At 46.5% G+C, this 14,645-nt stretch overlaps 1 protein-coding gene across 1 annotated transcript in view; it reads left to right on the forward strand.

Moving 5' to 3' along the window:
- Window positions 1-14,645, forward strand: part of PISD (phosphatidylserine decarboxylase) — a 51,936-nt gene that overhangs the window by 19,503 nt on the left and 17,788 nt on the right. The window contains exon 3 of the mRNA XM_084799280.1: window positions 3,961-4,136. Coding sequence (XP_084655406.1) covers window positions 3,961-4,136 — 176 coding nt within the window. The remainder of the gene's footprint in view (window positions 1-3,960; window positions 4,137-14,645) is intronic.

Here is a 14,645-nt window from a genome sequence, read left to right on the forward strand (position 1 = left end):
GGAGTCACTTTGTAGACCAGGCTGACCTCGAACTCACAGCGATCCACCTGCCTCTGCCTCCTGAGTGCTGGGATTAAAGGCCTGCGCCACCACGCCCGGCCACATTTCTACTCTTATTCTAACCACCTTTAAAGACAGTTATTTTGCAGTGCTGGAGATCAAACCCTTACACATGCTGTACCAGTGGGCTATCCTTTTTTATAATTAATTAATTAACTAATTAATTAATTAATATGTTTATGAGTGCTCTATCTGCATGTACAGCTGCATGCCAGAAGAGGGCATCATATCCTCATTTAGATGGTTGTAACCCACCCTGTGGGTGTTGGCAATTGATTTTAGGACCTCTGGAAGAACAGATGGTGCTCTTAACCGCGGAGCCATGTCTCCAGCCCCCTACTATTGGCTGTTCTAGCCCTGTTACCTGTTTCCTTTCTAGATTCTGCGTATCAGTAAGATCATGGAGCTGTGTGTGTCTGTGTCTGTGTCTGTCTGTCTGTCTGTCTGTCGTTGCTTAGCAGAATATCGTTCAGATTTAATCTCTCTCTCTTTTTCTGGGGATTTTTTTGTTTTGTCGGTTGGATTTTGAATGTGGTTTTTCAAGACAGGATTTCTCTGTAACACTGGCTGACCTGAACTCACTTTGTAGACCAGGCTGACCTTGAACTCAGAGATCTGCCTGTCTCTGCCTCCTAAAGTGCTGGGATTAACAGCGTGTAGCACTGTGCCTGGCTCTCCCTCTCCCCCCCCCCCTTTTCTTTTAAACAAGGTTTCTCTATGTAGCCCTGGCTGTCCTGGAACTCTATAGGTATACCAGGCTGGCCTTGAATTCACAAAGATCCACCTGCTTCTGTTCCCCCTCAGTGCTGGGATTAAAGGTGTATTTATAGCCATATTGATGGGTGTGAGGTATATCTAACTGGTTTTGTTTTATACTTCCTTGAGAGCTGTGAAGGAACATCCACTGTGGGCCTCTTGGCCAGCTTTCAATGGCAGCTCTGGCTTTTCTTGCAGATAGGTGGGTCACTGGTCTCCACCTTCATCTTATGTGCTGTTCCCCTAGTGTGTATGTGTGTGGTTAATGTGTGTAATGTTTATAAGGTTACTAGTCCTGAACTGGAGAGATGGCTCAGAGGTTAAGAGTACTGTCTGCTCTTCCAGAGGTCCTGAGCTCAATTCCCAGCTATTACATGGTGCCTCAGAACCATCTTTTTTTTTTCCCCTGTGTTTTTGTTTTTTGAGACAGGGTTTCTCTGTGGAACCTAGGCTGTCCTAGACTTGCTTTGTAGACCTAGCTGGCCTGGTATTCACAGTGATCCACCTGCCTCTCCCTCCCAAGTGCTGCGTTTACAGGTGTGCACCACCACACCCAGCTTCATAATCATCTATAATGAGATCTGGTGCCCTCTTCTGGCAGGCAGGCAACATTCAGGCAGAACATTGTATACATAATCAATAAATTAAAAAAAGAAAAAAAGGTGACCAGGCCTATTGGATTCAGAGCTACCCCCACTTTTACTCAGTAACCTCTATAAACACCCTGTCTTCCAGTAGGCTCTGAGATTAGGATTTTGGTTTAGACTGGGGAGTCTCAATTCAACCCATAACAAATGTTGCACATCTTTTCATGTGTTTTTTGGCCATTTGTTTGTCTTCTCTGACTAAATATTAAGTCTTTTGTTGTTTGTTTTGTTGTGACAGGGTCTTACTATGTAGCCTAGACTAACCTTGAATTTATAGTCACCCTCCTGCCTCACCTTTCCAGGTTCTATGACTTGGAGTCATCATGTGTGTACATCTTGGCCTGCATATATGTATGTGCATGATGTGGCCTCTCCTATGAGGCCAGAAGAGGTCATGGGATTCTCTGGAATTGGAGTTACAGGGAGGTTTGAGCCACTGTGTGCATGCTGGAACTGAACCTGGGTCTTCTTTAAGAGCAGCCAGTGCCCCTTAGTCACTGAACCATCTCTCCAGCTCTTTTATGTATTTTTCACTTGGTGGTTGTCTGTCTGTCTGTGTATGTGGTACTGGGAATTGAGTCCAAAGCCTCATATGTGACAGCCACTGAGAGCTGTCACCAGCCCAAGATGCCTGTCTTTTGTTTTGTTACTGAATTGTCAGGAGTTTATAAGTGTGCATTTTAGAATGTCAGTGCCCCAGCCTGACTTGTAAAGGGCAGAATTGTAAATCACCTAGTGTAGCTTTTGAGAGAGGTGCTCACGGTGAGAGCTGGTAGCCGTCTAGCGTGTTGGTAATCAGCTGCGCCAACCTTGCTTAGTTTCTAAACCACTTTGACTTTTTTTTTTCCTCTCCCGCTCTCTCCTTCAGTTATTTATGACTTTTTTCCCCCAAGACAGGGTTTTTTTTTTAATATTTATTTATTATGTATACAGTGTTTTGCCTGTATGTACACCTGCACACCAGAAGAGGGCACTAGATCTCATTATGGATAGTTGTGAGCCACCATGTGGTTGCTGGGAATTGAACTCAGGACCTACGGAAGACCAGCCAGTGTTCTTAACCTCTGAGCCATCTCTCCAGCCCAAGACAGGGTTTCTTTGTGTAGCCTTGGCTGTCCTAGACTTGGCTTTGTTGACCATCTTGGCCTCGAACTCACAGTGATCTGCCTGCCTCTGCCTCTCAAGTGCTGGGATTAAAGGCATACACCATGACGCCTGGCTTATGATTTTGATTTTGACTTTGATTTTGTACGACAAAGTCTAATTGTGTAGCTCTGCTATATGTAGGCTGTCCTTGAATTCACAGAGATCTACCTCCCTCTGCCTCCCAAGAGCTGACATTAAAGATGAGGCCTACCAAAGCTGGAGAGATGGCTCAGGGGTTAAGAGTACTGACTGCTCTTCCAGAGGCCCTGAGTTCAATTCCCAGTAACCACATGGTGGCTCACAACCATCTATAGTGAGATCTGGTGCCCTCTTATGGTGTGCAGGTGTACGTGCAGACCGAACACTATAAACAATAAATCTTTTGTTGTTGTTTTTTTTGTTTGTTTCTAGACAGGGTTTCTCTGTGTAGCCTTGGCCATCCTAGACTCACTTTGTAGGCCAAGCGGCCTCAAACTCACAGCGATCTGCCTACCTCTGCCTCCCGAGTGTTACAGTAAATTGTATTGGTTCGGCCTAAGAAGCCAATAACTGACACAGGGAGACTGAAACGTACTTTAAAGCTGCCAGCACTATGCCGGGCAGAATCTAAACTGATAAAAATCTACTCGTAAACTAACATAAACTACTCTAAACCTCATAACATACATATATCCCAAGCACTTGCCACTAAAATCCTCGGTGACTTCTCTCTCCTTCCCAGTCAACTGTCAACTTGGCTCCGCCCCCTCTCCAGGAAGTCCCACCTTCTACTTCCTGTCCTTCTGCCCAGCTTATTGAATAAACAGTGCTTTACTAACAGTTGTTACATCCACTCAAGACATTCCTCCACAATCCGAGTGTTAGGATTAAAGGTGTGTGCCACCATAAACAAATCTTGGGGAAAAAAAAGATGGGGGCTGCCATACCTTACATTTAAATTTTTTTTTTGCTGGTGTTAGGGGTGGATCATAGGCTTTCACATGCTAGGCAAGTTCTCGCTCACTGAGCTAGATCACTAGGTGACTTCTGACTTTTTATTTTGAGATAGGGTCTCCCTGAGCTGCCCAGGGCTGGCCTCAGGAGTAGCTGCAATCACAGGCCTGCATAATGAAGCCCAGCCTAGTTTAGAGTTTTTGTTTTCAGTCCTGCCTAGTTTCGTAGCCAAGATGCCTGTCCTCTACTAAGTGACATGACTTGGAGAAGGGTCTAAGGAGCTGCACCTGGCGCCTCTCCAGCCCCGTCACCTTCACTGAGGACCTCTTTCCGGCTCTCTTGTGGTACTGTGATTATACGACTCATTCTTGCTTTTGTCTCCCGTACTCAGAATCTCCTTGTTTTTTGTTTGTTACAGGTGCCAGAAGAGTCCATACTGCTCCTATCCGATCCTTGTTCCTGCTGCGCCCTGTGCCCATCCTGCTGGCCACGGGTGGAGGGTACGCAGGGTACCGGCAGTACGAGAGGTACCGGGAGCGGAAGCTTGAGGAGCTGGGCCTGGAGGTCCCACCCAGACTTGCTAGTCCCTGGGAGGTAGGACAGAGTGTGAGGCCTGCCCTCGCCTCAGACAGCTGCCCCCTTGTTGACGCGTTTGAACAAATCACATGTGCTTTCTTGGGGCTTGTGTCGGTGGTGGCTTTTGGACCGATGTGGGAGTCACACCTTTGCTCTCCTGTCAAGCTGGTCTCCCCATGCACTCTGAGCAGAAAGCGCCTGCTGTGAAATCACTTCTTGCACTGACGTTGCCCCCAGCCATCTTGGCTGTTGTTTTAGGGCTTTGGGGGGTGGTGTGTTGGCTTTTGTGATATGGATTTGTTCTCACCAGGAACCAGACTGTTGTCGTCAAATTGATTCATTATCATTCACGCTCAGAGTGGAGCAACACGCTCTTCCTGCACCACGCACCTTTTCCACCTGTGCTTCCTATGGCCCAGATGACCCTCTGATTCAGGAGACACTCAGTGATTATTGAAATTTGATGTAAAGATGTAATTTTAGGACCAGGAACATGGCTCATCTGATATGCAAGCAGGAGGATCTGAGTTTAGGTCTCCAGCCCATGACTACAAAGCTGCATGTGTCATGTGGACTTGTAACTTCACCACTGTGGGAGGGCAGACAGGAGGGTTGCTGGAGATTGCTGCCGTGTTCACTGAGATGCCCTGCCTCGAGGGCATAGTGAGGAGGGTGGTAGAGCAGGACACCTGACATCCACGCCTACCCTCTCTTCCAACAGCGGAACATCCATGTCACGTTCTCAGACATACTTACCAAAACTCCACAACATTGCACCCAAAATTTAACAAAAGAAAGACCTAGTTCATCAAAGGACCAGTGATTGGCCCCAGTAGCCTTGGCAGAAGAGAGTGAGGACTGAGGCTTTCTGGGATTTGGAAAACAACTGATGTTCGGCCATGTTCCAAACAGTCTCTGTAGCTGGTACTGGATTGAGCTTTCTTCCAACATAGTTTTCTCTAGTATTTTGGGTTTTGACCATTTTCCTCCAATAAAATGCAGTGTTAAGGATATCTGTCCCCTCCTTCCCTTTCCTCCTTCTCCTCCCTCTATCGCCTCCATTTCTCTATGGCACTGAGGATTGAACCCAAGGGGCCATGCATTCTGCAGATGCTTTGCCACTGAGCTATAGTCCAGTCCTTTTAAATTTTACTTTGAATCAGAGTCTCACTAAATTGCCTAGGCTGGCCGCAAACGTGTCATTTTCCTACCTCATTCTCTATAATAGCTGGTATTAGAAGGTGTGCACTGTAACTTTTACACAATAGTTTTAAAAGGATGGGGTTGGGTACCTTGCAGACACACTGATGTGGACTGGCTTGTGCAGTCTGAGCTCTCAGTTAGGTAGCCATCCCTTACTTGGCTGCAGGGATGGCTGCAGGACTCCTGAGTTTTCAGGTAAGATGCCAGTGTTTCATCTCATAGGAAGTAGTGTTCACTGAGTTGATACTCAAGTGTTTTGTGAGTGACAGCAGGCCCAGCAGAGCCTTGAATTGGCAGCATTCCTCATCTCCAGTCCCTACCTATACTGTCATCGCAAATGAAAGACATTTTCCAAATTGTGACCATTAATTACTGTGAAACTTTAAAAATGATAAATTCAGGCGGGCGTGGTGGTGCACGCCTGAAATCCCAGCACTTGGGAGGCAGAGGCAGGTGGATCGCTGTGAGTACGAGGCCAGCCTGGTCTACAAAGTGACTCCAGGACAGTCAAGGCTACACAGAGAGACTTTGTCTGGAAAAACCAAAAATAAATAAATTTAAAAAATGATAAATTCTTGGGGCTGGGGAGGTGGCTCCATGGGTAATAGCGCAAGAGTGAAGACCTGAGCACACACATAAAAAGCCTTGCATGGCAGCATGTCCCTGTAACCTCAGCATTTGGTGGCAGAAATAGGTAAGTCCTAAGAGCTCACTGGCCAGCGCACCTAACTGCAACATGGAACTTCTCAAGGCAGTAAGGGTAGAACGTGATGGAAGGAACCAGGGTCCTGCTCTGGCTTCTGTGTGTGTTCACACAGGCACATACATTCTCTCTCTCTCTCTCTTTTTTTTTTTTTTAATATTTTGGGATTTTTCTGTTTGTTTTAAGATTTATTTATTATTATATATACAGTGCTCTGTCTGCATGTACACCTGCAGGCCAGAAGAGGGCATCAGATCACATTATAGATGGTTGTGAGCCACCATGTAGTTGCTGGGAATTGAACTCAGGACCTCTGGAAGAGCAGGTGGTGCTCTTAACCACTGAGCCATCTCTCCAGCCCCAGGCACATACATTCTCATCCTACTACATACAGACCACACACATGAATTCAGGTCTGGCATGGTGGCTTGTACCTATAGTACTATTGCTTAGGAGGCTGAGGCAAGGGGATTGCTGAGAGTTTAAGGCTAGCCTGAACTATGTCACAGGTTCTAGGCTGGCTTGGGTACAGTATGAGACCCTTTCTCAATAACCTCTTCCCCTTGGGGGACAAAAGATGAATTCTTTGGCCTCACCTCTAGGGATTTAGAAAGTTTAGGTAAACTTCAAACTCTGTGATTTTAGGAAGCCCTCTGGCCCCCAAGGTGATAAGTTTCCTTTCAGGGCTCCTTTTAAAAATGTTTTTATTTGTGTGTTGTATGGTGTGCATGAGTGCGCACTTGGCACAGCTCGTGTGGAGATCTGAGGATAGCCACGGGAGTCAGTCTCTACCTTTCCCCTTGTCTGAGGCAGAGTCTCTCTTAGTGTTTGCCTCTGTGATGTGTATTCCATGCCAGCTTGTCTATAAGCTTCTGGAGGATTCTCCTGTTTTTTATTCTCATTTCACTATAAGTGTGCAAGGATTACAGACAGTCAATACCATGAACAGCTTTTATATGGGTCCTGGCCTCCAAAGTGGGATTGACAGGCTTCCTTGACAAGCTCTTTTACCCACTGGGCTGTCTCCCTGACCCATCTAATTTTTATTATTTTTATGTGTATGAGCATTTTGCCAGAATGTATGTATATATGCATACCATGTGCATGCAGTGCTCTGGAGACCAGATGAGGCTGTCAGATGTCCTGTGACTGGAGTTACAGATAATTGTGAGCTGCCATGTCTTTGTTGAAAGTTTAACATGGGTCCTCTGGAAGAGGAGCCAGCACTTTCTTTTTTTTTAAGATTTTATTTTATGTATGAGTATTCTATCTGTATGTACACCTGCGGCCAGAAGAGGGCATCAGATCCCATTATAGATGGTTGTGAGCCACCATGTGTTTGCTGGGAATTGAACTCAGAACCTCTGCAAAAACAGACAGTGCTCTTATGAAGAAGGCCTCCGTGGGTTAGATAGCATGGATGGGGATTTGGCCCAGAGGAAGAACATTAATAAGTATTTGGGATTATGGATGGGAGGTAGCTTATTAGAGACAGATGGCACGGGATACCTGCCCCACTATGGGAAACATTAGAGGATTAACGTCTGCCCTGGCCCAGGTTAACTAAGGCTATTTTAAAATATAACTAGTGTCTGTGTCCTGATTGATTGCTAGCTGGGCATTCTGATAAGAGAGATGAAATTAAAAGCAACAGTTAACTAATAGAAATGATTTAGTACTGAGAAGGCTACTGACCACTCCCTCATGTCATCTTCTGGAAATCTGAAGTGTTATTTTATTTTATTGGTAAAACAAAACCATCCTATCCCCTCAGCTGTGCTGGAGACTTAAAGACTCAATACAGCAGCAACTGTTGCCTGTTGAGTTGTCAGGATTATATCCCAGAAAAATCACCACCAGAAATAGTCATTTGCTACTTAAAAATGGCATCTAGGAGCCAGCCTGATGGGTAGCTCATAAGGTAAAGACATGTGCTGCTAAGCCTGAAGACCTGAGTTCTATTCCTGGAATCCACACCATATGAAAGCACTAACTCCTGTAAGTAGTCTTTGGCTTCCACAGTTACATGGAAATATATACAGGCTTACACACACACAAAATAAATAAATAAAATGTGATACAATTTTTATTTGTAAGTTGGAGCAATTGCTCCACAGTTAAGAACTGTGGCTTCGGGATAGAGAGATGGCTCAGTGCTCCTTCTTCCCAGGATTCTTCGGTCTCTCTAAGCCCAGGAACCTTAGCCACACCTATCTCCTTTGCCCTGCTCAGGTGGGATGGCTTTTTATTAATCAAAAGGTGGATCACAGAGGCAGCAAGCAGCAATTAGCATCAAAATACATTAGACCATCCCCCAACAGTTAACCTATTAGCGAGCTTGACCAGGCTCTGTTCTTTTCATAGTTCTAAAATCTCTTTCCAGAAAAACATTTTCTCATCTTCCATGTCAGACATACATGCTTTTTTGTCTGTGACGGGGTCTCACTGTGTGGCCTAGGCTGACCTAGAGCCTCTCAAGTGCTGGTGTACAGGCAAGTGCCACTGTGTCTGGCTCTTTTGTCAGCACTCTGTTAGCGCTGGGGAGCCAGATCCAGTCTTACTAAAACAAACTAAACATATGGTAGCAGGAAGAACTTACTTCCAGAACTGCCCTGGACCAGCAGGCCACTCTTCCCTGAGTGGGGACCCAGAGATGAGAAGATGGAGAAGACAGGAAAGCTGCAGTCAGGAGGTCTTGCACAAGTTACGGGTTTTTTTTATTTTGTTTTGTTTTTTAAATCTCCCAACATAATATTTCTATTAATTATTTGGGAACTTTGTACAATGTTTCCATATCACACCCTCTTCCCATTCCTCCCAGGTCTACCCTTCTACCTTTGCACCTTCCCCAGAAAACAAAAACACACAAACCCACAAGTCCAGGTTGTGTTACCCATTATATGCATTAGAGCATGGTCAGACTCCCAGAGGCTAGCCCCTTAACTGAGACACCCACCCCCAGAGGGCATCAACTGTGAGGAGCTACACTTCACTATCTTTTTTTAAAAATTTATTTATTATTATGTATACAGAGCTCTGCCTAAATATACCAGAGGAGGGTATCATCAGATCACATTATAAATGGTTGTGAGCCACCATGTGGTTGCTGGGAATTGAACTCATGACCTCTGGAAGAGCAGTCAGTGCTCTTAACCACTGAGCCATCTCCCCAGCCCCCCCCCATCTTTATCAGAGTTTCTTTTCTTTTTTTTTTTTTTTCTGAGACAGGGTCTCTCTGTGTAGCCTTGGCTGTCCTGGACTTGATTTGTAGACCAGGCTGGCCTCCAACTCACAGCAATCCGCCTGCCTCTGCCTCCCGAGTGCTGGGATTAAAGGCATGCGCCACCACGCCTGGCTTTTATCAGAGTTTTTAAGGCCTCACTTAAATAGCTTCCTGCCTGGGCTGTTTCTTTTCTGCTTTGTTGGTGGGGGAGAGATTGTCACAGAAGCCTTCAGTGTCTCCCACTCTCAGTTATGAGTCTGCAGTCATGATACCACTGCAAAAGAAGCCTCCTGTCCATAGTAGCTGGCGGACACATGGATCGTGTACAGCAACGTGGCTTCCAGCAGCTACTCAATCACAGAGATTACCATGGTCCCCAGTGGCATCATAGACCATAGACATCAACACAGGCTGTGGTAGCAACATGAACATCAACAAATCCTCCAGCGACAACAGGGAACATGGCCTGTGGAGGCAGCACCAATCACAGACATCAGCATATGGCTTCTGGTGGCAGCAATGACCACAGAATCAAAGTGGCCTCTGGCACCCGCACGGATCATGGACATCAACACTGCCTGCAGTGGCAGCATGTATCACAGACATCAGTGTGGCCTCTGGCAGTACTGACCACAAACATAAACACAGCCTGCAACAAGCTATGTCTTATGCCAGGCAGGATTATTAAGAAACAGTATCTTGCTGCGCGTGGTAGTGCACGCCTTTAATCCCAGCACTCAGGAGGCAGAGGCAGGCAGATCACTGTGAGTTCGAGGCCAGCCTAGTCTAAAAAGAGAGTTCCAGGACAGCCAAGGCTACACAGAGGGACTCTGTCTTAGAAAAAGAAAACAAAAAACAAAGACCATCAGGAAAGACAGTTATTTGCATTATCATTCATAACAGTAGCAAATTGTAGTTATGAAATAGCAATGAAATAATTTGGGGAACATGGGAAACAACATGAGGAACTATATTAAAGGGTCACAGCATTACCAAGGGTGAGAACCACCGGTCTAGACCCCTTGGTTGGGGTAGAGAGATGATTTATTACCATGGGTGGAGTGGTGTAAGGAGGGAGGACTGGGAGGGAGACATCTCGTCTTCAGTTGCCAAGCAGCTTTTCCCTGAGCCTGTAGGCTAACTTGTCGTCTTTTGAGATGAATTCCACAGCTCATTCTAGTGGATGATCTTTGACATCAAACTGGAAGCCCAGGGTCTGGCCCTTAAGCCAGGACTGTGTACTCCTCGCATTCCAGGCCGTGACTTACATACATCTCAGGGGAGGCTTTCCCCTCAGAAAGGATATGTGGGTCTAGAAGCCCAGAATTCTCATCTTGGATAAACTCAGCCTCACAGTTTGGGTCAGAACAGTGTGATCTTCTTTTTGCTGATGACAGTGGGCTGGCCCATCCACTGGACATAATACAGAAGGATTTACTTGTTCTGTTTTTTATATTCATTAGCATCATTTTACATAGTGGAATTGATCAGTCCCCATATAATACGTGTGGGAATTGATAACAATTGAGGCCACATAGAGCAAATTTAAACACAGGCTGGGGGCAACATTCTGAAGAGTACCTAGTATTTTCCTATTAATTGACCATGGATGAATGGTCCAATTCCCCATCCCAAACATTTACATTTTTATCAGGCTAAGCATGAAATAACCTGTCAAGATCCCCAACATTAGTGTCAGTCTGCATCTGGGGTACAGGTGAACCCCACTGTGAGAGAGCATGGGGCTCTCACATCATTCTACATTTGTTACCTTCCTCCTGGCCAGTCATGTCTGCTGTTAGAAGGGAGCGGTGGAATCAAGCCATGGTTGCTGCTACCTTGACAGCCATGGGTGTTGTCAGGAAGCACTGGGTACAGCCCCTTCTAGGAAGGTCCCAGGGTTTTGATGGTAGGTTTTGATGCAGACCCACACCATGTTCCTGGCTTGGAACTTGTGTTCAGTCAAAGGCCAGGCAGGTTGTAGGGTAATAGATGACTCTGGATATTTCAGGTCATTGGCTACAGTAACCGCAGACTTGAGGAAGAGTAATTAGACATCTCTATGGTCTTCCCTTTGCAGGAGTAAGTGGAGGTAATGGCCAGACATTGTTTCAAACAGTGTTAGCTTGTGTAGTAGGGGAGCCCCAGATCCTAAAGAGAACAGCAGGGAGCAGTCCTGTCCAGCCCTGGACAGTTGCTGTCTGGAATCTAATCAGTGTTTCTTTAATAGTCCTGTTAGCTCTTTTCTACCTTTGGGGCCTGTAGGTACAGTGTAATTTCCAGTGCATTCCTAGAATTTCAGCTACTTGTTGAGACACTCTGGCCGTGAAGACCAGACTGTTGTCAGACCCCAGAGAGAAGGGAAAGCAGGATCAGGGAATGATCTCCATTAGTAACTTCTTGGTAACTACATTTGCTGTTTCTTGGGAAAGTATCCATAAAAACCTAGCAAAATTGGTAGTCAAGTCTGTGGGAATAACTTCAGTAAAGTCCAATTCCCAGTGCTTGCTGGGGCCACGTCCCGGACGGCCGCGGGTGCTGATTGTCTCCTTGTGGGTTCACTTGGGCACAGGTGGTACAGTGGCAGGAATTTGTCTAACTCTTTTATTTAGGTGGTTTAGAAAGTACCTGTCTGTAGGCATAAGCTTATTGTGTAATTCAAATGTTGATTTCTGTACCCCCCCCCATATCTGGTTTGCAATCCTTGTTCTGAGAGTCTCCTGTCTCAATGTTGGGTAAACACTGTTCCCCAATTGTCCCCTGATATGCCAACAAAGCAGCAGCAGCGTACAGCCTATCCCTGAGCAGGGGGGAGAATAGAGCTGGGCTTCCTGCCAGCCAGGGGAGGAAGAGATAGAGGAGGACGTAGGGGATTGGTCCAGGAGACACCAGGAGAGGAGCAGGAACAGGAAAGCCACAAAGTGCAAGTATCTCTGAGATGTACGCTGGGAAGAAGCCAGACAGATTATCTTAGAGGGTTAAGATAGCAGTATAGATGTTGGCAGCTCTGGTATTTGCTCATCTTACTGCCTGGGTCGAGGCTACCAGCTTGGCTGATGTCTCTTGAGGCAGAGATTGGGCCCAGATTACCTCAGTGACTGTCACCACAGCCTGCAGACCCCATCTTGTACATACCTGCTTCCATCTGTGAGTAGGGTCACACGTGCTTTCCCAAGGGGGCCATCCATGCTGCAGGTGGTCAGTAACATGGGCACAGTCAGGCAGGAGGGATGCTGGGTTTAACATTTCAGAAGGCAAGTGTCTGGTCCTGGGTGTGTCTAGAGGAGAGCATGTCTTCCATATCCAGGCTCCCTGAAGAAAGGTTTCAGTGGAGTGGGAAGTGGTGGTAACAACTTGTGTTCAGTGGTTGGTTTTTCAGTTTCCGTTTAACAATAGTGCTGTGGTATCAATGTCCCAGATGCAGGCTAGCTGTCCTGCTGCAAAGGGGTCTACATGTTTAGACAAAGAGGCCACAGGCCTTTCCCAGGGTCCCAAAGTTTGAAATCAGTATGCCCTTTTCACCCTGTGTGGTTCATCCAGAAGCAAGCGCAAAGGTTTAGTGATGTCAGGTGGCCCGAGTGCTGGGCCTGACATCAAAGCCTCCTTGAGTTTTCAGAAAGCCTCCTTTTCGTTATCTTCCCAGTTCAGGGGACCATTCCCTCGGATGCTGTGATACCAGGAACCACAGCCCCATCTATCTCTCTTCTATCCAGCCTTTCTTTACTAGCCAATCAGAGATAATTAGGGAGCAGAGTTTACACATCGTTTGGTGTACATGACAGTGCCCATGCCCAGACTACAGCCAGATCTTGAAGCCCAGAATTCAGCATTTATATACATATAGCACCAGACCAACCCCCAGCAGAGAGCAGTTGTGTGCAGAGTCCCAGAACAACTCACTGGTCAGTCCTGTCTTAAGTGTGGGTCAGCCAGCAGTTCTTTCATTTCGTTTCAGTTTGTAAATTGTGGTCACATTATGGGACTTCCCCAGAGTCCTAAGTCCACAAATGAGCTCATCCCTTTCTAGGACTGTTTGCCCCAGCCCACAGATCCTGGTAATTGCCCCCATCCAGGGCCTGACCCCAACTTGTGCCTCTTTGATTTGTGACAGCCGTGGTCTGGGCCTTCAGGCCCACTTTGGACATGCTCCTGCTTAGGACCTGTTCTGGACTCCTGGCCCTGAATCTGGATCTTCCCAGGAGCTCATTAGGGCCACTCAGAAAAGACCACAGACTCAATGCAGAGTATAATTAGCCAGATTTATTATAACAGCTAGCAGGGCTGTAGTCTCTAAGCCAGACCGAATGGTGGAGGAAAGGTTTTTAAAGGTAAACAGCACAATTACTCCACTGCCGCAGACTTTACAGCTGTGTGAGGATCTGCCTCATTCCTCTGCCCACAGTGATAAGCGAGTTTACAGAAGCCAGAGCAAGTGGTTAATCACTGCACAATGTCCACGCAGTACTGTGCAGTGGGTAAGGAGTCAGGGTTTTCAGGGATTTAGGTCAGAGGCCAACAGCTACTAAAGTAGATGGCAGGTACAAAGTGGCATTTCCATTGAACCTTGAGGAGCCAGGCCTCCTCCCTCTGCATAGCTGTCAGCTTTATCCTCTAATCGGCCAAGTTCTCACAACAGCTCACCAGGCTTTGAACATTCAGTGGCTTTTCTAGCCTAAAGTTCCAATATCCTTCCATATTCCTCCCTAAAACACAGGGTCAGGACTGCCGCAGTAGTACCCCACACACCCGGTACTAATTTTTGTCTTAATCAGGGTTTCTGTTGTGATAAAACACCTTAACCAAAAGCAAAATGGCGAGGAAAGGATTTACTGTGCTTTCACTTCCACATCAGTGTTCATCCAAGGAAGTCAAAGCAAGAGCTCAGGCAGGGCAGGAACCTGGAGGTAGGCGCACTGCAGGGGCCAGCTGTGTCTGCCTCAAACTTTACTCTCAGCCAAGAGGACACACAGAAGCAGGAGTGCATTGCGTTTTTATTCTAACTCAGGTGGTAATTGTGTCTTTTGCCTGCCTGTTGGCTGGAGTCTGACCTTACAGTCTTACTCAGTTAGCTAGTCTGAAAGATTTGGTGTTAGGAAATGAAGGGGGAAGGAAAAGTAGATGGCAGGTACAGAATGGAGTTTCCTTAGCCATCCTACTAACCCTTCCCCTCTGCAGCCGTCACAGTGCTAGGATAGAGGGGAGGATTAAAACATTTGCATGAAAGTATACAAGCTGGGGAGATAAAATAATTTTAATTGGCCAGGCATCATGGCGCACACCGCTAATCCCAGCACTTCAGGAGGCAGAGGCAGGCAGATCTCTGTGAGTTTGAGGCCAGCCTGGTCTACAAAGAGAGTCCAGGACAGCCAGGGCTCTCAGTAACAGAGAAACCCTGTCT

The sequence above is a fragment of the Acomys minous genome (assembly GCF_964271855.1).
Source record: "Acomys minous genome assembly, chromosome: 10".
Classification (NCBI taxonomy): domain Eukaryota; kingdom Metazoa; phylum Chordata; class Mammalia; order Rodentia; family Muridae; genus Acomys; species Acomys minous.